Source organism: Rhinoraja longicauda, chromosome 15 (assembly GCF_053455715.1).
Source record: "Rhinoraja longicauda isolate Sanriku21f chromosome 15, sRhiLon1.1, whole genome shotgun sequence".
Lineage (NCBI taxonomy): Eukaryota > Metazoa > Chordata > Chondrichthyes > Rajiformes > Arhynchobatidae > Rhinoraja > Rhinoraja longicauda.
Genome location: NC_135967.1, coordinates 37,866,137 through 37,892,223, shown reverse-complemented (window position 1 = coordinate 37,892,223; position 26,087 = coordinate 37,866,137). Strand labels below are relative to the sequence as shown.

Genomic DNA, 26,087 nt, shown 5'->3' with positions numbered 1-26,087 from the left:
CCTTGGATAATACGTGATGTAACCTTCCAGACGAGCCTACCATGCAGAACCTTGTCAAAGGTCTAAACGAATTCACACTTCCAAATGACTACAATCCGACTTAACATTATATTCCAGTATGTGGGTCCCCTTGTATATGTTCTGGAGCAGCAGTATTATATACCTACTTTATGCATGATCCCCTGCATCCAACTCAAGTTTATTGTCATATGCACATAGAAGTGTGAATCCTCTTGTAGAAACATAGAAAATAGGTGGAGGAGGCTATTTGGCCCCTCGAGCCAGCACCGCCATTCATTGTGATCATGGCTGATCATCCACAATCAGTAACCCGTGCCTGCCTTCTCCCCATATCCCTTAATTCCGCTAGCCCCAAGAGCTCTACCTAACTTGCTTTTAAATTCATCTAGTGAATTGGCCTCCACTGCCTTCTGTGGCAGAGAATTACACAAATTCACAACTCTCTGGGTGAAAAAGTTTTTTCTCATCTGAGTTTTAAATGGCCTCCCCTTTATTCTTAGACTGTGTTGGAGAAAGATTCAATAATCACACCAAGCATGGACATATGATTGAGTCAAACGGCATCTGTAGAGAAAAGGGGTGACCAACGCTTCAGGTGAAGACACTGTATTAGACTGAGAATGGAGTTGGGAGATAGGCAGTATAAAGGAGTGGTAGGGAAGTGCAAGCCAGGGACTGGTGGGTGGAACTAAATGAGGTGGGGAGTGAAGAGCAGATGGAGCCAAGGGGGGGAGGAGGTGGGGGGGGGGGGAGGAGGTGGGGGGGGGGGGAGGGGAGAAGATAAGTTTTGAGATTGGTTCATTGCTTCGTCAATATATTTTAATCCTATACTGTCCCGTATCTTGTCTATATTCACTCATCAGCAATTCCCAATCCACAAGTTTCCATCATTTAAAATTGTGCTAAAATAGCTTCATGTCCTCATCCTTCACTTTCCCTGCCCAACTTTACGAACCTTCTTAAAACCATTTCCTTGGACGAAGCTTTTAGTAACCTTCCCGAATATCATTTTCTTTGTCTCGATTATTACCTGAGTTCCTGTGAAGCAAAGAGAATTTTCAATACGAAGAAAAAAGACCTGACAAAAAAAACACTGGGTGGCACAGCTGGTAGAGTTACTGCCACAGTGCTAGACTCGGGTCTGAGCCTGATCTCTGTTGCTGTCTGTGCAGTTTGCATGATCTCTCGGTGACCACATGGGCTTCCTCTGGGTGCTCTGGCTTCCTCTCACATTCCAAAGACGTATGGGTTTATAGGTTGTAGACACAAAAAGCTGGAGTAACTCAGCAGGACAGGCAGCATCTCTGGAGAGAAGGAATGGGTGACCCTTCTTCAGACTTGTAACCTACAGGTTTGTAGGTTAATTGGCCTCTGTAAAATTGCCCCAAGTGTGTGTAAGTGGGATAATATAGAACTAATGTGAAAGGTTGATCACTGGTCGGTGTGGACTTGGTGGACCGAAGGGCCTGTTTCCATGCAGTGTTGCTAAAAATATATATTTTTAAAAAACACTAAAACAAGCACATAAATGCAAGCTGTTTTATTAGTATGCTGATGATTAACAATTGTACCACGCTGGGAAGTGTCAGATAAAAGAATGGTAATTTTAACTTTAGTACAAACATGCTAGTACATTTAACATTCAAAGTCTGAATAGTTGTGCTTTAAGCGGCAAAGTGACAAAGACCCAAAGATACCAATTCAATAGCATTCCTGCACCTGGCTTTTATTGAATGAAATGTGCAGGTTTAAAACTCTGCACATGTGCTAAATTCATCAATCATTCTGAGATATGCATGTAAAATAACTGTTTGAGCAGCTACATTTTAAAGTAAGCAGGGTCGATATAACCATACAAAATAGAAAAATCCAATCGATACCGGCTCCTTTCCGACTGTGTTATCTATCCTCAGCTCCCACCACTGCCAGGGTGAGGAAATGCAAACCAGAGGAACAGCACTTCCTATTCTGCTGGGTAGTCAACAACCCAAACACCATGAAGACTGAATTCTCCAATATCAAGGAACCCGCATTCCCGTTCCTTTCTCTCTCCTCCTACCTAACCAGGTCCTTTCATGCACACTCTTTTACCCATCTTACCCGCTAGACCCCTACTTTGTTTTTTGCCCTCCCCCACACATTTCTCCCACTGGATCCCTTTGTGCCCCAACTGCTCAGCACTCACCTCTCTCCGTGCTCCCATCAAAGCTAGTCATTGGGACCAGCTTAGCTGGACATCTTGGTCAGCATGGATAAGTTGGGTCGAAGGGCCTGATTCCATGCTGTATGACGCTATCTGCCACCACCCCTCCCTATTCTGTGCCACTCTTCATCTTCCTTCCTATCAGTCTGCAGAATCTGCAGCCCTTTGTTCCCCACGTCACCTCCCATCCTCTGTTGCTATCTCCACCTTTTCTTTCCCCACTTGACTGTTACCTACCAATCAACCTCTCCTCAAATGTTACCACCTATTACTTGCTAACTCCTGCCCCACACTCTACCCTTTTTAAACTGGCAATTTCCCCAATATTCAGTCTGAAGAAGGGTCTCAAACCATGACCTATCCATTTTTTCCAGGGATGCTGCCTGACCTGCTGAGTTATTCAAGCACTCTGTGTCCTTTCCCCAATACTCTTTTGAAATGAAATGTTTTGACATAAAATGTTGCCTGTTGATGTCCCTACATTGATGCTGCCTGACCCACCGAGTTCCTCTAGCAGCTCTCCTAGTTCAGCTACAAATTCCACCATCTGCTGTCTCTTGCACCTCTGAAGGAAAATAAGCTGGGTGTTGGAGATCAGAGATAAACACAGAAATTGCTTCAAATACCCAGTAATTTAAGCTGCATTTGTGGACAGAGAAACAAGGTTAATATTTCAGGTCAATTCCTTTTTATAAGAAACAGAAATTGTACAGGTACAGCAGGCAGTGAAGAAAGCCAATGGAATGTTGGCCTTCGTAACAAGAGGAGTTGAGTATAGGAGCAAAGAGGTCCTTCTACAGTTGTACCGGGCCCTGGTGAGACCGCACCTGGAGTACTGTGTGCAGTTTTGGTCTCCAAATTTGAGGAAGGATATTCTTGCTATGGAGGGCGTGCAGCGTAGGTTCACTAGGTTAATTCCCGGAATGGCGGGACTGTCGTATGTTGAAAGGCTGGAGCGATTGGGCTTGTATACACTGGAATTTAGAAGGATGAGGGGGGATCTTATTGAAACATATAAGATAATTAGGGGATTGGACACATTAGAGGCAGATAACATGTTCCCAATGTTAGGGGAGTCCAGAACAAGGGGCCACAGTTTGAGAATAAGGAGTAGGCCATTTAGAACGGAGATGAGGAAGAACTTTTTCAGTCAGAGGGTGGTGAAGGTGTGGAATTCTCTGCCTCAGAAGGCAGTGGAGGCCAGTTCGTTGGATGCTTTCAAGAGAGAGCTGGATAGAGCTCTTGAGGATAGCGGAGTGAGGGGGTATGGGGAGAAGGCAGGAACGGGGTACTGATTGAGTGATCAGCCATGATCGCATTGAATGGCGGTGCTGGCTCGAAGGGCTGAATGGCCTACTCCTGCACCTATTGTCTATTGTCTATTGAAACCTTTCCGTGTCAGCAGAGCCTCCGAATGGCAGTAGATAAAATAGGAAAACTGAAACTTCCTAGGGGTTTATCAAGGTTATATATTCAAAGTTGGGTGGAGTAGCAGAAACTGTTAGAGATGTTTATTTGAAAACTTTGAAACAGAACAATTGCTTTTGGCATTTTATGTAGTTGAGTACTGCAATAAACAGAATGCCATGTGCATATAAAGTTATTTTCCACGGAAGCGGCAGAACTGCACATGTTGTGCTTCATGCTGAAGCATCCAGTTATCCAGACCCACACGCAGATTCCATTTGTAATTCTGAATAATCGTTTGATCTTGGTTTTGTCATTGTTTCGTACTCATTATTTTCACATGAAACCGGATCAGGTGCCCGATATGGAAGAATTGTAGACCAAAAGCTAAAAGTGAAATGAAAATAACATTGGCAACTGCTCAATTTTAAGAAAACTTGGTTATAGTACAACCAGAAAGAAAAGGAAAACACATTAGGGCTCTCCCATCCAGTCAATGCTATGCTTTTCCCACCCAGTTGCTAACTGCTTTCATATGAGAGGTGTAAAAGCAGAGAGAGTAAACAATAGCCCATTTTAAATTATCAAACAAGTTCAGGTATGGTTGAGGCAAATTCCCATGAGGAGCAAAGGAAGAAAAACAAATATAGACCTTCATGGATGACAAAGGAGATTTAGAAGAAGATAAGTTGGGAAGAGTGCAGAGAAGATTTATGAGGATGTTGCCTTGTGGGGCTGAGCTTTAGGGAGACGTTGGGCAGATTAAGACTTTATCCCTTGGAGCACAGGAGACTGAGGAGTGATCTTATAGAGGTGTATAAAATAATGAGGGGAATAGATACGGTGAATACCCAGGGCAAGGGAATCAAAACAAGAGGACATATGTTTAAGGTGAGAGGGGCAAGATTTAATACAAACCTGAGGGGCAACTTTTTTGCTCAGAAACTCAGAAGGTGGTGGGTATGTGGAACGAGCTGCCTGAGGAGATAGTTGAGGCAGATACCATAACAGCTTTTTAAAAAACTTGTAGTTATATGGATAGGAACGTTTTAGAGGTATAAGAGCCAAACACAGGCAAAGGGAACTGGCTTAGATGGGGCATCTTGTCAGCATGGATGAGTTGGGCCAAAGAGCATGTTTCTGTGGTGTATGACACCATAAAGCAAAAAAAACTTGATTATGATAAGTGTCAGAAATACAAATGTGAACCAGACTAATTAAAAATGAGTCACAGTGGAAATTAAAATGAGAGGTAAAGAGAGTATAAGAAAAGTGATTAGATGCCTACATAAATAAGATTCTGTGTTCTGTAGGCATAAATAGAAGGGCAATAAATCAGGAAGTGGGACCTATTAACAACAAAGATGGGAACCTGCACCTGGGTGCCTCGATGATACCTGCTACCCTCATCAACCTGCGTTATGAATATTAAATAGCTGAGTACTTTGTCTCCATCTCCACCAAGGAAGAGGATTCTTCCAAAGTAATAATGAAAAAGGAGATGGTTGAGACACTAGATGTGTTAAAATTTGATGTCATATTAGCTACAAAATAAATTCACGCTTCAGTTAAACCCTGCCTTTTGAAAAACTCATTTCTTATTTTTAATCAATGCCTGTGAAATAAGTATGACTAAAACTGGTTTGTTCATGACTGAGAAATCTCAACATTCTTTCTCGTGTGGATACATTTTAATGCACAGAGATGGCAGTCAGATAGGAAACATGCTATAAAAAGAAATGGAGCTAGCCTGATGCAGTGGGAAGGAGTGGACAGGAGAGTCTGAAGTGTTTGAAATCCGCAGGTCACAGACACGGATCGCACAGAAACAGGCTCCACACACTAACCATGCACCTTTACTTCCTCATAGGTCAAATATGTTTCAGATTCCATGTCACACAAGGGAGAATGACTAAGAGAACCCTGCAGATATTGCAATGAATCAGGAACACGTGGTGGTGAATTTGTCATCTGCCCTAAAACCACCAGCTAGTTTTTCTCTAGGATCTGCACATTTGGTAACTAACCATGCAAGTTCCACTTCCCAATTGTTGTGACAGCTGCTTTTAAAACTGAAGTGGGCTGGAAGTGCGGAGAAGAGCCTTAAAGTCAGGCATTTGGTTTGTGCACAAAGTACTGATGTAACTCAGCAGATTAGGCAGAATCTCTGGAGAGCATGGATAGGTGACATTTTGGGTTGAGACCCTTCTTCAGACTCAGACTGGTTTGTGCCGAAAGATGGGGAATCTTGGGCTATTCAGTTGAGAGGTGACAAGAGTCATAGAGTCATAGAGTGATACAGCGTGGGAACAGACTCTTTGGCCCAACTTGTCCCAGCTACACTAGTCCCACCTGCCTGTGTTTGGTCCATATCCCTCAAAACCTGTCCGATCCATGTACCTGTCTACATGAATTGTGCTTCAACCCATACTTTGCCATGATTGTGAAGCTCTGTGCTGGTTTTCCTGCCCTCCTTATATGACCATATTACAAATGAGGAAGGCCACTAATAAATCTATTGTAAGAGAACTAAACTTGTTTTACAGAGGTATCCAACTGTTTCTTTAAATAATTTCATGGATTTTCCCTTCATTAATCTATTCCATCTACTGATAATACTTTGGGAAAGGAAGAATTTCCCGGAATGAGACATATAATTAATTAGCTAGTTTAAACCCTAAAGTCCAGTCAGTTCCCACAGTTTGACCTGAATAATATTCTAGGTTTGTTCACTTTAACCTCCCAGACTTGTCTCTCATCTGAAAAGCCCATGTTTCCCCATCTTTTCTCACAAATCAGATCTCTAACTTTGGGATTAGTCCTGCAGTCCTTCTCTACACTGCTTCCGACTTCTAAACTGTCCTTGTTTTTGAGTAATCATAACAGGCAGAAATGTAAAAAGTATAATCCTTACTGCAAATCTATTATATTCTTTTTTTGGAGCTTTATAGCACACATCTCTTTGACTCTAGACACAAAACGCTGGAGCAACTCAGCAGGACAGGCGGCATTTCTGGAGAGAAGGAACAGGCGATGCCTCGTGTCGAGACCCTGAAGGGTCACCCATTCCTTCTCTCCAGAGATGCTGCCTGCCCCGCTGAGATGCTCCATCGTTTTGTGTCTATCTTCAGTGTAGGTCAGCATCTGTATTTCCTTCCTCTACATCTTTTAGACTCTGTTGATTGAAGGCTTGCAAGTTTGTTCACATTGTCTTTTAAGTGTAATCAGAGTCATACAACAAATAAATGGGTCCTTTGGCCCACCATGCCATCGCTGACCTTTGCCCATCTGCACTAATCCCATTTGCCTGCATTACATCTATATCTTGCACAATATAGCACACACAACCAGAATACAATTTAGGTATATGTTACAACATTTCCAAGTCACAGCTTGATCATATTTTTTATTGTATATGCTATAAAAAGTAGGGGCAGAGTCCAAGTGGAATGTTTTTCAGTCTCAACAGGTTCCTGTAGGACACAGCAGCCAGTTAGCCTTCAGTCTGCAACTCAGGATATGTACAAAGCTAGAGTCAAGGGTCCATATGTTACACAGAAGCAAGGAATGGGAAGTAATAGAAGGAATGAGAAAATGTAACCAAGGAGTCCAAAAATAACAACTCATATTTATCTAGAATCTCTAACACTATAAATTGTTGCATTTTGGGGAAAAAAATATATGCAAAAATTATAAGAGGCAGTGTAAAGATTCAATTAATGTGCTACATTTTAAGGGGAACCACAAGGGACTGCAAATGCTGGAATCTTAAGCAAAACACAAAGTTTTGGAGGAACTCAGCGGGTTAGGCAGTATCAGGGGAGGGAATGGATGGGAGACATTTCGGGTCATGACCCTTCAATTTTTTTAATATTGCTGGATTGAAATGCTGAAAGAAGTGAATACATTCAATGGAGATGATCATGAATAAGAGGTTCTCACAGAGAAACATACATATGCATGGACTGCAATTCCCAAAACTAAAATGAAATCCCCAACACTCCATGTGATAAAAATGGAATCTGATTTTTAAACTGGCGTGGGTTAAAGATGAATCTATAACAATGAAGTGAAAGGACACCTACCTTGTAAACTCATATGTGTTCTCTGGAAAACAAAATGTTCATTTAGAATCTGAGAGCAATTGACTCCATTAAATATAAAGTTCTTTACAACAAAACAATAATCATCAAACATGGGAAATAAGATGAAATTCACTAAACACAGAAAAACAAAGTATTTGAGAGACATAGGAGATTTATCAGCTTGAATTTTCAGATAATAATAGCATACGGGTATTTCACAGCACAGAACTTTTCACTATCTCGGTTACATCACATTTAGGGCAGTGTGGCAGATAACACAATGGCAACTGACTGCTATCTTGCAAAATGCTCATGGAAACCTTAGACTCTCATGAACCCAATATAATCAACATCAAGTGCAAAAGAAACTGAAGATAAGCTTGGAGTCACACACTGTATGTGCTAATATCATAAGATCTCATGCAAGTTAAATACTCCCCATAATGTGGCAGGAGCCAACATTCAGAATTCCAACCACAGAATACACCTTGAAGTGAAAGCCTTTTTCCGTTGTTGAAAAAGTATTCAACATCATCACTCTTTACACCCATGTTAGCCCTAACTACTGTGCCTTCTCACTCTCTGCTCTCCTTCCCTCACAGTCACTGGACTCCTCCAACACCCTTGGGATGCTTTTGTAGTGTCAATGGTAGCAGGACTGAGACATGTGATCAACCCCATTGTGTTCATTTCTGATCACCATAACAAAGACTGGATTTATAGTAATAAACATAAATCATTGCATTGTCCTTCAAACTATATTAACAGAAAAATTCATGGGAAGGTAAGTGATGTGGAAATCTCCTGGGCACTCATTAGCAGCAGGAAACCCTGCTCGCTGCCAACTCAAATCAGAAGATCGCAGGTCTGCGGCCTGCTATTTTCTACTGAGCAGAGGTAAATAGGCCTACAATGTGCCACTGGATGTAGTTGAGCTCTACTACTCCCATGGCATGTTAAGAAAATACTCATAATCTCACATTGAGTTTACTCCTCCTGCCTCTTTAATGTTATGGAGGGCGTGCAGCGTAGGTTCACTAGGTTAATTCCCGGAATGGCGGGACTGTCGTATGTTGAAAGGCTGGAGCGATTGGGCTTGTATACACTGGAATTTAGAAGGATGAGGGGGGATCTTATTGAAACATATAAGATAATTAGGGGATTGGACACATTAGAGGCAGGAACCATGTTCCCAATGTTGGGGGAGTCCAGAACAAGGGGCCACAGTTTAAGAATAAGGGGTAGGCCATTTAGAACGGAGATGAGGAAGAACTTTTTCAGTCAGAGAGTGGTGAAGGTGTGGAATTCTCTGCCTCAGAAGGCAGTGGAGGCCAGTTCGTTGGATGCTTTCAAGAGAGAGCTGGATAGAGCTCTTAAGGATAGCGGAGTGAGGGGGTATGGGGAGAAGGCAGGAACGGGGTACTGATTGAGAGTGATCAGCCATGATCGCATTGAATGGCGGTGCTGGCTCGAAGGGCTGAATGGCCTACTCCTGCACCTATTGTCTATTGTTGTCCATCCTCTCCTGAGGTGCCTTTAGCTGAGTATGATTTCATGGATGAGGACAGCTTTCCCTGGTGGCTATTTTTTATTCTTAAGGGTGGACACTGAGTAATAGATGGCAGCATTGCTAGAGCAGTTAATATCCCTCTAAATCCATACACATGTCCTTTCCGCCCTGCATGTTTAGACAGTGAATAGGAAAATACCTACGTCTCTTTCTGGCTCAGGAATGCTAAGGCCAAGTCTCCAGTGACCTATCTGCCATCCTAACAGTTAACTCAGTATCAATAAACCAGAATATGTTTTTATCAGTAATTTACTAAGTAACCTTCACTTTTACCTGTTTTAGCTTTTGTTTTGTACAAAATGAAGACAATGAAAGTAGAAAAAAGGAGCACCGTGAGAATAATTGTCAAAACAAACACCCAAATTGGGATTTTTGCACTGTCGAATCCTAGAAAACAGAATCACAGTAATTAGTGCCACACATTCACATGGAGATACCAAAAAGATTTTTTAAATATCCACAAAATTAATTTAAAAGGAGGAATTTCTGATTGTTAAATGGTGCTTAGAGCTATTCTTTGGGGTTTCAGTGTAATCAAGGGGTACAATGAGAATAATCGCATGTGACTTGACCCAAAAGCATTCTTGCTTGTTAAAGAGATATTTTCAAAATAAATTCAGACAGGATTCTTTTAAGAGAAGTGCCATTCAGTAGCTTCTGCTAGTGACTCGGTTTCCATAGTCATGGTCACATTTTTATGGTCTTGCCTGAACCTCATTAATAGATAGTTAAAATATTATTTACAAACATATACGAAAGGAAAAGAATAATCGGATACTTATTATGTACTTTCCAGAACTAATTGATCAATCATATTAATTAATCATCTTTTCATCAATTGTTTTTTATTTAGTCTAGCCATTTGGATTTTAGAAAGGTAGGGCCAGATTTCAAAGTGTTGCGTTTGAATATTTCTAATATTTATGATATTTACAGCTTTGACTGAGTTGTCATGGTCAACAGACCAAAACCTAGATGTCCACATAATTGAAAATCTGCACATAACTGGCAGGTATTGAGATAATCTACAATCACTTGAAAAGTATGCGGAGATACACATATCATTCAAATTTAAATAATGAATTTGATTGCTGAAATTTTCCTGGAGCTTCTTAGACACTCATCTACTAATCACTTGGTTGCATGTGATACCTGACTATTTGTTTTCTGTTGTTGAGAAAGGCCACAGATAAACCCATAATCAGTCATTCTTCTTTAGTCGCACTTGTTTTGCAGGTGCTACTGGCAAAGGCAGTCATCTTGATAAGGGATAGTGTGCCATTATCTTGTACTGTCAGTCTAGTTCAGTAAGGAATTCTAATAATCCTCCATGCATCTCTCGATGGATTTTCTTGGCGCCACATGTATGATACATAGGTAAGAATAGTTCATCCCTGTTAGAATTACTAGCATTGCTCTCTCATCCTCTTCTTCTTCCAGGCAATCAAGAATGAAAGCATATTGCATCTGGATGTTTTATTGTAGCAGTGGAAAATCTTGATACCCATAATCTGGGGCAAATAAAGCATCACAAAACAAAACTGCCAAAAAAATATTACACATAAATAAGATCCCAATAAAAAAAGTATTGTTCTTCCTTTGAATACCGACTTCTTGTCAGCCTAGAAAATGTCCAGCCCAATATACTGTTTAATGGAGACAAACCAAGTGTTTTCTTTAATGTGTAACCAGGGATTTCTTTAATGTGTAACCAGGGATCTGTTGATTTTAATTACCCGTTGCAGTAATATTGAAGGTATTACTTTTTTTTGTGCAATGGCATTTTGGGCCTCTCTTCACAATAGAGAAACGCTCTGAAAATGGTCTTTCCTCAATTATATATACATATGGTTCAGTTCAGTGGTGAACAAATGTTATCCATCAGAAAAGGCATTAAACTGATGCTCCTTTAGCTCTCTCACCATTTGCAAAAGATCCCAAGCTGCCATTTCGAAGCAGCGAAAGTTTCCATACTGTCCTGGTTAGTTTTTATGCTCCACTCCCCAAAAGAAAAACAAATAATGCAATCATTGATCATTGACTCCATTTTGGGTGCTTGCTGCACACAAATTAGATTTCTTTAATCGTAATATGGACTTCAACATTTCATAAGTATTTCCTTGGCAATGAATTGCTTTGGTCTGCATGGAGATTGTCCTAAGGTTGTAAGTGATAGGAGCAGAATTAGACCATTCGGCCCATGAAGTCTGCTCCACCATTCAATCATGGCTGATCTATCTCCCCCTCCTAAACCCATTTTCCTGCCTTCTCCCCATAACCTCTGACACCCTTATTAATCAAGAATCTATCTCTGCCTTAAAAATATCCATTGACATGGCTTCCACATCCTTCTGTGGCAAAGAATTCCACAGATTCACCATCCTCTGATTAAAGAAAGTCCTCCTCATCTTCCCAAAGGAACATCCTTTAATTCTGAGACTATGACCTCTAATCCTAGATTCTAAAACTTGTAGAAGCATCCTCTCCACATCCACTCTATCCAAGCCGTTCACTATTCGGTAAATTTCAATGAGGTCCCCGCTCATCCTTCTAATCTCTAGCGAGTACAGGCCCAGTGGGGTCAAATTGTGAAAATTGCTATATATTTATAAACCTTGTTCCCTTCATTTTCATAGTTCCAGTGTTAAACTGCCTAAAGAAATCTTCCCTACGAGTTCCTAACCTTAGTCTCTTAAATGTTTTGTTTCTTTTTGCTTCATTTTTTAATTGCTTTTCCACCTTGTTCGGTCAAACTGCTTGAATCAAACATTATTTTTATAGGCCTACTCTGATAATGGCCATTACACCATTGTAAAAGCATCTTTGGCTTTGCCTATTCCTTCAGAAGAGGTTATTATACAACAGACAACAGGTGCAGGAGTAGGACTAGGTTCGCGCCAGCACCGCCATTCACTGTGATCATGGCTGATCATCCAGAATCAGTACCCCGTTCCTGCCTTCTCCCCATATCCCTTGAGTCCACTATCTTTAAGAGCTCTATCTAACTCTCTCTTGAAAGCATCCAGAGAATTGGCCTCCACTGCCTTCTGAGGCAGAGAATTCCTCAGATTCACAATTTTCTGGGTGAAAAAAATCTTCCTCATCTCCATTCTAAATGTCCTACCCCTTATTCTTAAACTGTGCCCCCTGGTTCTGGACTCCCCCAACGTCGGGAACATGTTTCCTGCCTCTAGCGTGTCCAATCCTTTAATAATCTTATATGTTTCAATAAGATCCCCACTCATCCTTCTAAATTCCAGTGTATACAAGCCCAGTCGCTCCAGTCTTTCAACATATGACAGTCCCGCCATCCCGGGAATTAACCTCGTGAACCTACGCTGCATTCCCTCAATAGCAGGAATGTCCTTCCTCAAATTTGGAGACCAAAACTGCACACAATACTCCAGGTGTGGTCTCAGTAGGGCCCTGTACAACTGCAGAAAGACCTATTTGCTCCTATACTCAACTCCTCTTATTATCAAGGCCCATATGCCATTAGCTTTCTTCACTGCCTGCTGCACCTGCATGCTTGCTTTCAGTGACTGATGAACAAGACACCCAGATCTCGTTGTACTTCCCCTTTTCCTAACTTGACACCATTCAGATAATAATCTGCCTTCCTGTTCTTGCCACCAAAGTGAATAACCTCACATTTATCCACATTAAACTGCATCTGCCAGGCATCTGCCCACTCACACAACCTGTCTAAGTCACCCTGCATCCTCATAGCATCCTCCTCACAGTTCACACTGCCACCCAGCTTTGTGTCATCTGCAAATTTGCTAATGTTACTTAAGGATACTGCCTATTCCTATAGGAGGCATAATATACAGTACACATGGTGTGCTCGGAATGGAAGAGAGCTTGACTTTGAACTGAACTCCCTCACTACACCTCAGTGCAATTTTCAGGTACCTAATCAATACATTTTTAAGCTCTTCAATCAGACGATAAAAGGCAAAAATAGAAGAAAAAAAAGATTTAAAATAGTCGGATACCCATCGTATTCATTCTCTGTGTCGCAGGAACTGAAACATTCTCTTTCCTCACATTGAAATTGTAAAATCTGCAGATGCTGGAAATTGATTGATTGAAAGATACAGCATGGAGACAGGCCCTTCAGCCCACCAGGTCCATGGTGACCATCGATCACCCATTCACACTATCCCACTTTCACATTAAATTCAAAATCTGAAATAAAAGCAGAGAATGCTGGAAGCAATTCTGCAATGCTGGAAGGCAGCATCTGTGAAGAGGGAAACAGATTTAACATTTCAGGTCTAAACCCTCCATTGGAAGTAAAAATGAGGAAAAAAAAGTTTTAAATTGCAGAGGGAAGTTGTAGGAGAAAGAATGAGAGAGAAAGAGTGAGAGCGAGAACAAAGGGATATGTTGAAGCTTAGTAAGAAAGGTCAGAGCTGAACCTGATGCTGGAACTTTCCAAGAGATTAGGTGCTGTTGTGAAGAGAAAAATAAAGGTTAATAATATAGTTGGTTGACCTTACAACAGCACTGGCCTGTTCCAATACAAACAGCATTAATGAGCAATCTGAAATTGTTGAGTTTGATAGTGAGTCCTGGAGGCTGCAATGTGCCTAGATGGAATATGAGATAGTGTTATCGAATATATCAATGAAGCTATTGCCTTTCTCACTGCATGTAGAAATGAGGGGGTAAATCCTTTCCTTAGGCAACCCCTCAGGATTGTGCATTCACAGATGAGACAGATGATGTTCGATGGGACGGCAGCGTATATTTTTTGTGCAACGGTGTGCTCCTTCTATGGTTTACAATTGGTGCCTGCGTGGTCCCATGGTTCTCAATATCATCCTTCATGCTTTCTCCACTTGCAATGATGACAGGCCAAAGTCCCAGGAGTCAGTGCTCATATTGCATATTTTCAGAGAGGCTTTGAGCACATCTTTCCGTTGCTTCCTCTGTTTGCACGGTCCTGGTAATGTCTTCCCAGATCAGACCTTGGAATAGAATATTTCAGGAATCTTGTGTCGGGTAAGCAAACTACATAGCCAGCTGAGTATAACTAGGGCCTACTCCACACTCCATGCAGTGCGGTTGTCCCAGTTTTACATTGAACAGGCAGGTAGCCACCTACAACAAGCTATTCCTGTCTAAGATTAATTTATTAAATTTTATAAAGTGTATAAAATTGTAAAGGAATCACGACAATCAGTTTTCCTACATTGTGGTCATTTTAAGGTGAATTACTTGTTTGTTCAGCATTGACAAAGGTGCGTAAATTTTCTAAAACTTGACAACAAGAGCCAAGCTTGGTGTAAGACACCACCTATGTATTTCTCCCTTTACGGGAGGAAAGAGTAAAATTCAACAAATGTGTTGTTACTGCCCTCTGTTGTTCATTATCAACTACAACCCAGAAATATTTTGAATTAATCCATTAAAATAAAGTACTGAATACGATAGAGATAAATATAGAACATTATTTCAAGATTCAGATACAATTCATTGATGGAATTGTCTTCCCTCCAGGAATTAGGAATTTCTGATGTGCGCCTTTAGATTGTAGTGAAGGCAAAATCTTTTTTTAAATAACTAGAAGCTGGAATTGACACAATAATCAGAAGGCCCAAGTATGTCGTTATGTTAATTCTTTAGAAGTAAAATACCATGGATGTTAGAAATCTGAAATAAAAAGAAAATTCTGTAAGACAGCTTTTCTGGAGAGAAGCAGAGATGTTGCTCCAGTTCATTGGCTATATTTAAGAGGGATTTAGATGTGGCCCTTGTGGCTAAAGGGATCAGGGGGTATGGAGAGAAGGCAGGTACAGGTTACTGAGCTGGATGATCAGCCATGATCATATTGAATGGCGGTGCAGGCTCGAAGGGCCGAATGGCCTACTCCTGCACCTATTTTCTATGTTTCTATGTTTCTATAATGACCTTTCACCTGAACTAGGAGTTGAGAGATAGACACAAAAAGCTGGAGTAACTCGGCAGGACAGGCAACATCGCTGGACAGAAGGAATGGGTGACATTTCGGGACGTCTGAAGAAAGTCTTGACCCGAAACATCACCCATTCCTCTCTCCAGGGATGCTGCTTGCCCCGCTGAGTTACTCCAGCTTTTTGTGTCTATCTTCGGTTTAAACCAGCATCTGCAGTTCCTTCTTACACATAGGGAAGAAATGGGTTGTAAGATGCAGAAAAATGGGAAGGAAAAAAGAAGGAAGGGGAAAGTCTATGTTAGTTTGAAAGGCTGGTGAAATTAACTGACAAAAGAATGATAGTACAAGATGATAAGAGATTAGAGAAATTTAAAATGATCGTTAATTGCCATAGAATGTTGAAGGGAATGCTTGAAAATGGAATAAAATGTTCATCAATTTATGCAATGCTTCTGTGGAAGAAGGGTGCAGAAGACAGAAGTGAGGGATTAACATGGACAATTAAAAACAAAGACAACTGGAGACTGGAGTAACTATCGCAGGCCGATGAGGGTCCTACGCAGAGTCACCAGGCAAAAAGGGAGGCAGTAGCCACCCAGGCACACACAGAACATGTGTGAACAGTTTCAATCAGTCCATGAATTTCCAGATCCTGGCACTGTTCAATTCGCCCTCCGACTTCTGTCCTTAACCTCTGAATTAGAGCTTGAAGAACTTCGTCATTTCAGTCTTCTGGATGCATCACTGATTTCAGCAAATTCAGATTGTGAAATCCTTACATCTACCTATTCCCAGTTCTTTTGAGTCATCATCAATACGGACGATTAACGATAATTACTCTCAGCAGATTCTGACTGACCAGCTCCATATTTCCAATATTTCCTTTTTTCATTTCATAGTTCATATTATTGCCTTGTTGCCCAAACCCAATACAGTGGCCAACAGATCTCCAACATTTTTGTTCAATTATCATAATTATTTGCTTTATTTATACAATGCAATGCACAGGCAAGATAGCCAAGTTGTCTAATGAACTGTAGGGAAATAATCAGTCATATCACATTGATGTTCTCCTAGGGGGTCAAGCTTATTGCTTTTACTGTGTTGATTCTCATCCACTGGGAAAGACATACCATCCAGTTTTGTACCAGAACTTTTAATTGTGTGTCTGTAGCTATCAGAGCTGTCTGGGTGAAGTTTGCATGTTCAAACTGTTACCACATGGGCTTCCTGAGTTTGCTGGTTTCCTCCCACATCCCAAAGAACTGGTAGGTTAATTGTTCCTAATGTAGCCGGTGAGTTGATGGAAATGTGGCAAGATTAGTGTAACTGAGTGTTTTATAATTTAACGGGAATTCTCTTGTTTTATGGGCAGTGCTGACTCAGAAGGGCAAAGGGTCCCTTTCCACCCTGTTATATGTTGGAAATTATAGGAAAAAAAGGAGAGCAGCTGGGAGAACCCTAAAGAAACATCTGTGGAGAGAAAAGGAAGTCTATCACAAACCCTGTAACTCCCATAGCTATCTAGACTACACCTCCTCATAAGCTGTCTTTTGTAAGGATGCCATCCATTTTTCTCAGTTTTTCTGTCTCCATGACATCTGTTCTTAAGATAAGGATTTCCACTCCAGGACATTTGAAACGTTTTCCTTATTCAGGAAATGGGGCCTCCCTCCTGACTGTGGTTGACCAAACCCTCACCCACACCTCGTTAGTATCCGAGCCCCTCTTCCTATTCCTACTTCTCCCGCCTACTGCTCACCCCACCTCTCTCTGTTGTCTGTTGTTTCCATCCGCGACCACCCATCCTTATTCAGTTCCACTCTTCACCTTCTTTCCTATCAGATTCCAGAATTTGCAGTCTTTAGTATTTATCACCTCAGTCCCCCACCCCACACACACACCTCATTATACTGACTACTTCTCCTTTATTCTTTCAATCTAGATAGAGGATTTGACCCGATACGCTGCCTGAACTTTCCCCCCACGGATGCTGCCTGACCTGCTGTGTTCCTCCAGCAGCTCCCCTTTTTTTGCTATAGATTCCACCATCTCAAGAGTCAAGTCAAGTGCGTTTAAATTGTCATGTGTACCAGCAACAGAACAGTGAAATTCTTCTTTGCTGCAGCTTTACAGATCCTTCTGCAGTCATTAGTGCCTCTAAAGAAAAATATTATGGGTATTGGAGATCTGAGATAAAAGCAGAAATTGCTGGAAATACTCTGTAAATCAAGCAACCTTTGTGGACCAACTGAGTTCCTCCGGTGCTCCCCTTTCCTTTGGTCACAATATCAGCATCTTCAATTTTAAAGCAAGAGGCTTGGGATAATCAGTGTAAATGTCATATAAATGACATATAAATAGGAGCGCCAAAGGAGAAGAGACCTAATAGTATATATAATTATGATAGTCAGAACCTTTCTGCCAGGGTGGAGATGTCAAAGACTAGAGGGCGTGGCTCTAGGGTGAGAATGGCAAGTTTTAAGAGAGATATGTGGGACAAGTTTTTTTTAATCACAGAGAATAGACAATAGACAATAGACAATAGGTGCAGGAGTAGGCCATTCGGCCCTTCGAGCCAGCACCACCATTCAATGTGATCATGGCTGATCATTCTCAATCAGTACCCCGTTCCTGCCTTCTCCCCATACCACCTGACTCCGCTATCCTTAAGAGCTCTATCTAGCTCTCTCTTGAATGCATTCAGAGAATTGGCCTGAATGGTGGGTGCTTGGAACATGCTGTCAGGGATGGTGATGGTGGCATTTAATCGGTTTTCACATAAGCACGTGAATATGCAGGGAAGGGAGGGATATGGATCATGTGCAGGCAGAAGACATTATTTTAACTTGGCATCATGTTCAACACAGACATTGTGGTCCGAAAAACCTATGCCTAGGCCAGTACTGTTCTATGTTCTAATACAGCTGGGTGAATCTACAAATAATTAAACCTGAATCATCAAACTATCAACTCTTTGAAAATTATCAAAATGTTTTAAAAGCCATTGTAGACTCAAACTTCAATTCATATTTGCTGTTATTGCATTGCTGCATTAATCTTAACACAAATTATAGCGTTTTTCCAAAATAAAAATTGAAAAAACAAATACTGTTTGAAACTACAGATAGAAAATTCTAAACTTACCAATGACAGAACCGGGGTTCAGATCAGCTGGAGGTCCACTGGAAAGTAATGCTGGGGAAATAACCAGCAAAATGTTGATTATTTCTGAGCCAGAGATTTATCTTTGTGTATGAAAATGCAACTTAATAGTGAATATAGACTTTGTGTTTAAAAAAAACCAACTTGTCCCACATATCTCTCTTAAAATTTGCCATTCTCACCCGAGAGCCATGCCCTCCAGTCTTTGACATTTCCAACCTGGGAGAAAGGTTCTGACTGTCTATGCCTATCAATAATTATATATACTTCTATTGATCAGCTGCAGTAAGTCAAGCATTATAGCAAAAGTTTGTTTAATATGCATTTAGCACATCACTATAATTATTAGCACTTAAGGTGAGTAATAAGGATGGTGATATCCGTGGATGAGCATCTGAGAGCTCCCACTACATTCTGTTTCAGATATTGCAGAGGCCAATAGAATGATCGTGAGAGAGGAGAACAACAGATAACTCGAATCATTCAGTTTTCAGTCTCTCATGTTACCTGCAGTCACTTTGACCACTAACAAAACTACCAGTGATACCAATAGGCTGCCAACAAATCATATCACAAAGAAGTGTAACCAGGTGACAAGGAAAATGGAATAACTCGATTGGTGAATTATTACTGCCCTCTGCTGTTCATCATTATTTAACAATGATAAATACTTTCACAGACTTACCTAAATTGCAGCTAAGTTGCAGACAAAACAGAGAAAGTACAGAATAATTATACTTAGTACATGCATTGCTGTAATTTGCTGGTGTTGGGGAGGTGGAAGTATCTTAAAACCTGAGTTTTAAAGTCTAAAGAAAGGTCTCGACCCAAAACGTCACCCATTCCCTCTCTCCTAGATGCTGCTTGACTCGCTGAGTTACTCCAGCCTTCTCTGATATCTTAAAACCTGAAGTGACAACTATTTAATCCTTTAATATTATCAAACCTCTTCAAACCCATCACAGACTCAAGTGCAACTCTTTTTTGCTGATATTGCATTGCTGTACTAATCTTTGCACATTGTACAGACTACCTGTTAGATAGCCGTTATTTTTTTCTTTCATTAAAATCTTTCATTAAGTTACTTATTGATTATAATTACGTGAACCACTGACATTCATGTTAAAGAGCAACAATAAACTGTCATGGAAATGGCCATTCATTTCTCTTTTAGGACTAATTTTATTCTTGAACATCACAGATTTAATGCATGTTAAGCTTTAAACAATGCTAGTTTTCTTTGCAAATGCAGGCATATCACCCCAATCTGAGTGAAAAAAACAAACGTTGCTTAACATTTAGTGACTTGGAATATTGTGTTCAGTTTTAGTCATCTTGCTTTGGGAAAGATGCCATTAAACTGGAAAGAGGGCAGAGAAGATTCGTGAGGATCTTGCCAGGACTCGAGGACCTGAGCCATAGGGAGAGGTTGGGCAGTCTAGTAATAAAATAAATAAAATTATAAACTTTAAAATAATGCAAGTCACCCTGCAATATTAATGAGTAAGGATCTTCATTTCCGCATCAATTTGAAACCAGCACCACCACTGTAGAGATCTACAAAGATGGTTCCGAGTAGAAAATACAGTGCTCAATGATGCTACTTTCTAAATGATCAAGGGCTATTGTGTACTTAAGCAAAACCGTCATCATCTATCTATATCTATATACTAAAACTCTCGTTTGTTTGTTTGTTTGTTCCTCAACTACAGCCAAAACGGTACACGATAGCGCGACAAATTTAGGGCCACCTTACTCGCCATTGTCCTTTGGTGCGAATGGAAGAAGTTTCATTGAAATCGGTGTTATATTTTTGTTATTCACATTTTAAAGTTTAAATTTATCTCCTAGGAAGGGAGGGGGTGGAGGGAGGATAAGGGGGGGTTGAGGGGGATGGAGTGGACAGGAGGAGAAGGGGCGAGGGGAGAGGGGGTGACTGAGACTTCTTCAGAGCTATTGGGAGAGCTTAGGAACACTAGAAATAAAATAAATAAAATTATAAACTTACCACTTATTGGATGGGTATTCAGACTAGCTGGAGGTTCAGTGGAAAGTATTGCTGGGAAAATAATCAGCAAAATGTTAGAAACGGTGATTTATCCTTGTATCCTTGTATGTAAAAATACAACCTTGCAGTGCATATATGTAACCATGATCAGCAGCAATAAGGCAAGCATTGTAACAAAAATCTGTTTAACCTGCATTTAACATGCAATTTTAATTTTGGCGTTCAAGAGACTTTGAATAGGACATGGGAATGGAAGGATCTTGCAGGCAGATAAGAGTTGGTCTTGACATCATGTTCAGCACAGACACTGGGGGATGAAGGGCCTATTCCTGTGATGCACTGTTTTATATTCTATTAGTGCATGATTAGAAACAAGGGTTTGTGATATTAGTCTCTACCCAAAATGTCACCTATTCCTTTTCTCCAGAGATGCTGTTTGACCCGCTGAATTACTCCAGCTTTTTGTGCCTATCTTCGGTTTAACCCAGCATCTGCAGTTCCTTCCTACACTATTCTACATGTCTGTCAGATTTCCAGTTTCTCCTTTCCCTCACCTATCTCCACACAAACCTTTCCCCAACCAGCATCACACTTTCCCTGACTCTTCTCAACCCATATCTGAATGTTATGCAAGTGTGAACTGCATCATATTCTGAGCAATTGTACAACCAGTGCACATCAGGCTACAGAAAAGTGAAAGCCTTAGATAGAGTGGATGTGGAGAGGATGTTTCCACTAGTGGGAGAGTCTAATACTAGAGGTCATTGCCTTAGAATTACAGGACATTCTTTTAGGAATGAGATGAGGAGAAATTTCTTTAGTCAGAAGGTGGTGAATCAGTGGAACTCTTTACCACAGAAGACTGTGGAGGCAAAATCAGTGGATATACAGTATTTAAGGCAGAGATAGATTCTTGATTAGTATGGGTGTCAGAGGTTATGGGGAGAAGGTAGGAGAATGGGGTTAGGAAGGAGAGATAGATCAGCCATGATTGGATGGCAGAGTAGATTTGATGGGCCTTATGACATCCCCACATCTGGAAGGAATTTCATAGATAAAACAGCTGAGGACTGTTAGGCCTGGGAATCCCTGCAGTAAACCTGACACTGGACTGATTGACTACCAGCAACTCTAACACTCTTCCTGTTTGTAAGGTATAATTGCAACCATTGGAGGATTTGTCCTTTGACATACACTGACTTCAGTCTCACAAGGGCTCATTGATGCTACAGTCAGTCAATGAATTCTTAATGTCAAGGGCAGAATTTGTCTGGAATTCAGCACTGTGGTTCATCATAGGTTGTGATGAAGTCTGGAGCTGAGCAAAGATCATAGCAGACATCAGAGAACAAGATAATGGTGTCACTTGAAAGAACTCTCGATTACACCCTCAGAGCTTTGCTGATGATTCAGAGTAGGCAGACTGGCAGATAGTTGGTCATGTCCTATTTGTATCATTGTTTTCCTGGAAAATAATAATAATAATAATAATGTATTTTATTTATATAGTGCTTTTCATATACTCAAAGACGCTTTACAGAGATTTAGAGAACATAGGGAAATGAATAAATAGATAAATAAGTAAATAAATAAATAAGTAAACGAACAGAGAAAGGAGACAGAAGGTGAGGTGACCTTCAGTGGTTGAAGGCAGTACTGAACAGGTGAGACTTCAGCGATGTTTTGAATGTGGTGAGTGTGGCAGTGTAAATGGCAGAAAATGGCAGTGTAACTAGAACTTAAGAAGCATTGGGCAATTTTCTGGGTAAATGCACATATTTCTTTGACTTCTGTATTGCCACGAATTCCCAGATCCATCCAACAAAATGAACAATTTCTTATTTACTTAAACACTTTTGTTCGCATTCTAATCTGTGCCACTGTTACAGCCCAATTATTCTTGATCTGTGATCTTTCTCCATATTTCCTCATCTAATACCCACAAACTATTGGGGAGGCCTGTAGAACAATCCCATTAAAATTACCACTCTCTTCTTATTTCTAGTATTTCTCAATTCTACCCAAATAGCCTCACTGAACAATCCCCAAGGAATCTACCACCACACTTACCTCCATCTCTATCCCTTCTGTGGCATTTGTACCAGGGAACATTGAGTTGCAAGTCTTGTCCCTTCCTCAGCCATGTTTCTGTAATAGCTATAATACCCCAGTCCCATGACCTGAGTTCACCTGCCTTAACATGCAATTTAACCCAAGTCTTTCCTTGGTCCGTGACGTGTTCCTGCCTGCGCTGTCTATTGAACATGCTCCCTTTAGTTTCTGTATTTGCTTCAACCTTCTCCTTTGCCTTTAAAGAGAAGAATAATAATGTCATGCGCATCTATAGAAATATAAAAATCATTTTACCACTGGTAGAGATGTCGGCAAACTGGTCAACTGGAAATGTGGTGGGAGGAGTATCTGGAAAGATGATGGGTAAACTTTAAAGATTTATTTTAGTGTCAAAATACAAGTAAACAATGACAAGTACCAATTGATTCAGCAGGACACACGTATAACAACAGTCTGCTTAATTAACATGCTTTTATTGCAATTATGGACACTTAAGTGTGGAGCTCATACGTTAGTGAATTGGGATGTACGAGGTCCCGGGGCATTCTGTTCTGCATTGTAAGAAACTCATAGTGTGGTATTTATTTCCTGAATGAAGAGAAAAATGCCAGATGTAGGCATTCAGTTTTAATCCTCTGAAATCCACAGCAGTAATTTCTGATTTCACTATTACAACTGAAGTCCGTACTAACACGATGCAAGAAAATCCAAGTCGCTTTGCAGCATAACCGACAATTTTAATTCACCACTCACGATGCAACTAGCATCATTAACAATAGTGATTGCCTGATAGAGCTCTGAATAGTATATAAAATCGATACAGGATTTTGAATGCTATTGGACGAGCAGGCTAATACTAATTACAGGGGTGATCTGGGCCTTTGGGTACTTTATCAAGTTTATACAGTTGGATGTGTTAGATAACAAAATTATATTAAACAAACCTATATTTAAATTTTAATTTCACCTTGCAGTTTTTGCATTTTCCATTAGTCGCTCCTTTTCGATCAGATCTATTTTGTTTATTCCTTTCATGCCCCCAAAACATCTCAGCCCTCCAGCCTGCAAACCAATCTGCTCTCTCCACAGCACAACTTCATTTTTACAAAGCTCTGTACGAGCTTTAAAATGTCCACATTTCAGTTTTGATAAAAGGACAATGACCTGAAATATTAAGTTTTCCTGCCTCAACAGAAGTTGCCTGTTTCCAAGAATTTGCTGGGTAGATTTCAAATTTCATTTGGATGATATGAATGTCACAGGACATGAATCCTTAATTGTTGTTGAGAGGATAATGGTGATCTACTTTCTTGAATTGCTGCAGTCCATCTGGTGAAATTACTTTTATAATCCTGTTGAATGAGTGTTCCAGGATTTTGAAGATAAAGGACCAGTGGTGTAGTCCAAGTTGCATCGTCACTGATGTTCCATCTATAGTCCTCTGCTGCATTTTATACTTGTGACCTGCAGTCTGTCTAGTGAAGGGAAGCTGTTGCTGTTGGTGATCCCATCTGTCGCCTTTGTCATTTATTTCAAGAATAATGACAAGAGCATTATTTAATCCTCTCCACTAGTCATACAGCACACAAAAAAGGCCCTTTGGCCCAACTTGTCCATGCTGATCAAGATGCCCCGTCTAAGCTAATCCCATTTGCCTGTGTTAGCCTGTATCCCTTGAAAATTTTCCTATCTATGTGCCCGTCCAAGTATATTTTACATGCTACTTCTTCTAGCAGCTCGATCTTTTTACCCACCACCCTTTGATAAAATTGTTGCCCCTCTAGTTCTCGATTCCCTTACTTGGCTAAAAGATTCTGTGTATTCACTTTATCCATTCCCCTCATGATATTATACATCTACAAGACCACCCCTCAGCCTACTGTGCACTAATGAATCAAGTTCTAGTCTTCCCAACCTCTCCCTATAGCTCAGGCCCTCAAGTCCTGGCAACAACTTCGTACCTCTTCTCGGCACTCTTACCACAATAATGACATTCTTCCTATGGCAGATTGACCAAAACGGAACACAATACCCCAAATGTGGCCTCATCAACATCTTAAACAACTGTAACTTGACGTCCTTTACCATCCTGTCTATCTGTGACGCCACTTACAGGGAACTTGTCCATCCAGACAAATATAAAAGAGTAAAATGGTGCAAAAGATTGTTGAACAATCTGAAGTAGTGGAAAAAAAATACTGATTTGCAACAATGGAATAACCAAATAAGATAGAGTTAAGAGTGAGAGTATGCGGTAACGGTAAGAGGGCGTGAAAGAGGTGATTGTTTCAGGAGCATCATAGCAGTGGAGAAAAAGCTGTTCTTAAGTCTGGATGTCCAAGCTTTTAAGCTTTTGTGCCTTCTCCCAAATGCTAGAAAAAGGGAAAGGGTCGGGCAGGCATTCTTGATGACATTTCAGGAGTTCATATGCAAGGGAATTCACTCAATGTAATATTGTTTCACGTTATACTGATTGCTGTTTTGATGAATGCGTATTTAATTGCAATATTAACTGTAAAAATAAATAAATGCTAATTCATACTTGGGTAAGTAATAATTCATATATAATTCAGTTTATGTAGGTCAGATCAATTTTTAAATCTATTGGCAACCGCTGTGAATCAATAATTTAAAAGGTTATAATATTTTTAAGCAAGCCTTGTCAATATGTTTAATTATTGGTTTTTGAATGTAATGGTCAAAAAGATCACTTACATCTTACAACTTTTAAATTGACACCCAAACTTGATTTTGTTCCATTTAATCCATCAATGGACAGCCACTTCACTTTACAAGTGTAAGTTCCTCGATCGCTGTAGGCCAGGTTTTTCAGGACAAGTGAAACATCTCCAGGACTGTTATTAATATTGATTCTGCCCCGATTGTTGAAAAGTGGAATATAATCAGATCTTTGAACTCTATGTATAAGAACTTTGTGTGTATTAAAGTACCAAGTGACTTCCATAACAGTGTACTGAGCAGATGGCGTGTAGATACAAGGAACGGTGACTGATTTTCTCAGCAGCCCGGTCACCTCCTCGGGAACTATTAGTTTAATGGAATCACCTGTAAAATAAATGGAGAATAGTAAATTGTAGTTTGCGGTTCACTTAAAAGGGAAGGAATAGATAAGGTAAATGCACAGTCTTTTACCCATAGGGAAATCAAGAACCAGAGGACATAGGTTTAAAGTGAGGGAGGAAAGATTTAATAAGGATCCGAGGGGCAACTTCTTTTTTTACATAAAGGATCGTAGGTATATGGAATGAGCTGCCAGAGGAAGTAGTTGAGGGAGGTACTATCACAATGTTGTAAAAACATTTGGACAAGTCCAAGGATAGGATACGTTTAGAAAGATATAGACCAAACGCAGGCAGGTGGGACTAGTGTCGATGGGCCATGTGCTAGGCGTGGGCAAGGGGCACTTAGTCAAACACTGTTTGACTATGACTCTGAGTATCTTGGGGAATAATTCGTTAGCTGCGTAATTGTACTGTATCTTTTGGTTCAAATTAAATGCCCTGCTGATACAAAATCACCCATGTAGCAATCAATTAAACCACTTTAACACAATAACGCAAAATACGTACAAAAATTAATGAACTAAATTTTGACAAGCTTGTATTTCTGTT

General features: G+C 40.4%; 1 protein-coding gene across 1 annotated transcript in view; it reads right to left on the bottom strand.

Annotated features, from left to right (window-relative positions):
* Positions 1-1,546: 1,546 nt before the first annotated feature.
* The window catches only part of LOC144600666 (uncharacterized), a 36,996-nt gene continuing 12,455 nt past the window's right edge, over positions 1,547-26,087 (bottom strand). The window contains exons 4-10 of the mRNA XM_078412521.1: positions 25,171-25,521; positions 22,750-22,803; positions 20,383-20,433; positions 18,357-18,407; positions 9,560-9,673; positions 7,717-7,738; positions 1,547-4,018 (exon numbers count right to left, since the gene is read on the bottom strand). Coding sequence (XP_078268647.1) covers positions 3,883-4,018; positions 7,717-7,738; positions 9,560-9,673; positions 18,357-18,407; positions 20,383-20,433; positions 22,750-22,803; positions 25,171-25,521 — 779 coding nt within the window. The 3' untranslated portion in view covers positions 1,547-3,882. The remainder of the gene's footprint in view (positions 4,019-7,716; positions 7,739-9,559; positions 9,674-18,356; positions 18,408-20,382; positions 20,434-22,749; positions 22,804-25,170; positions 25,522-26,087) is intronic.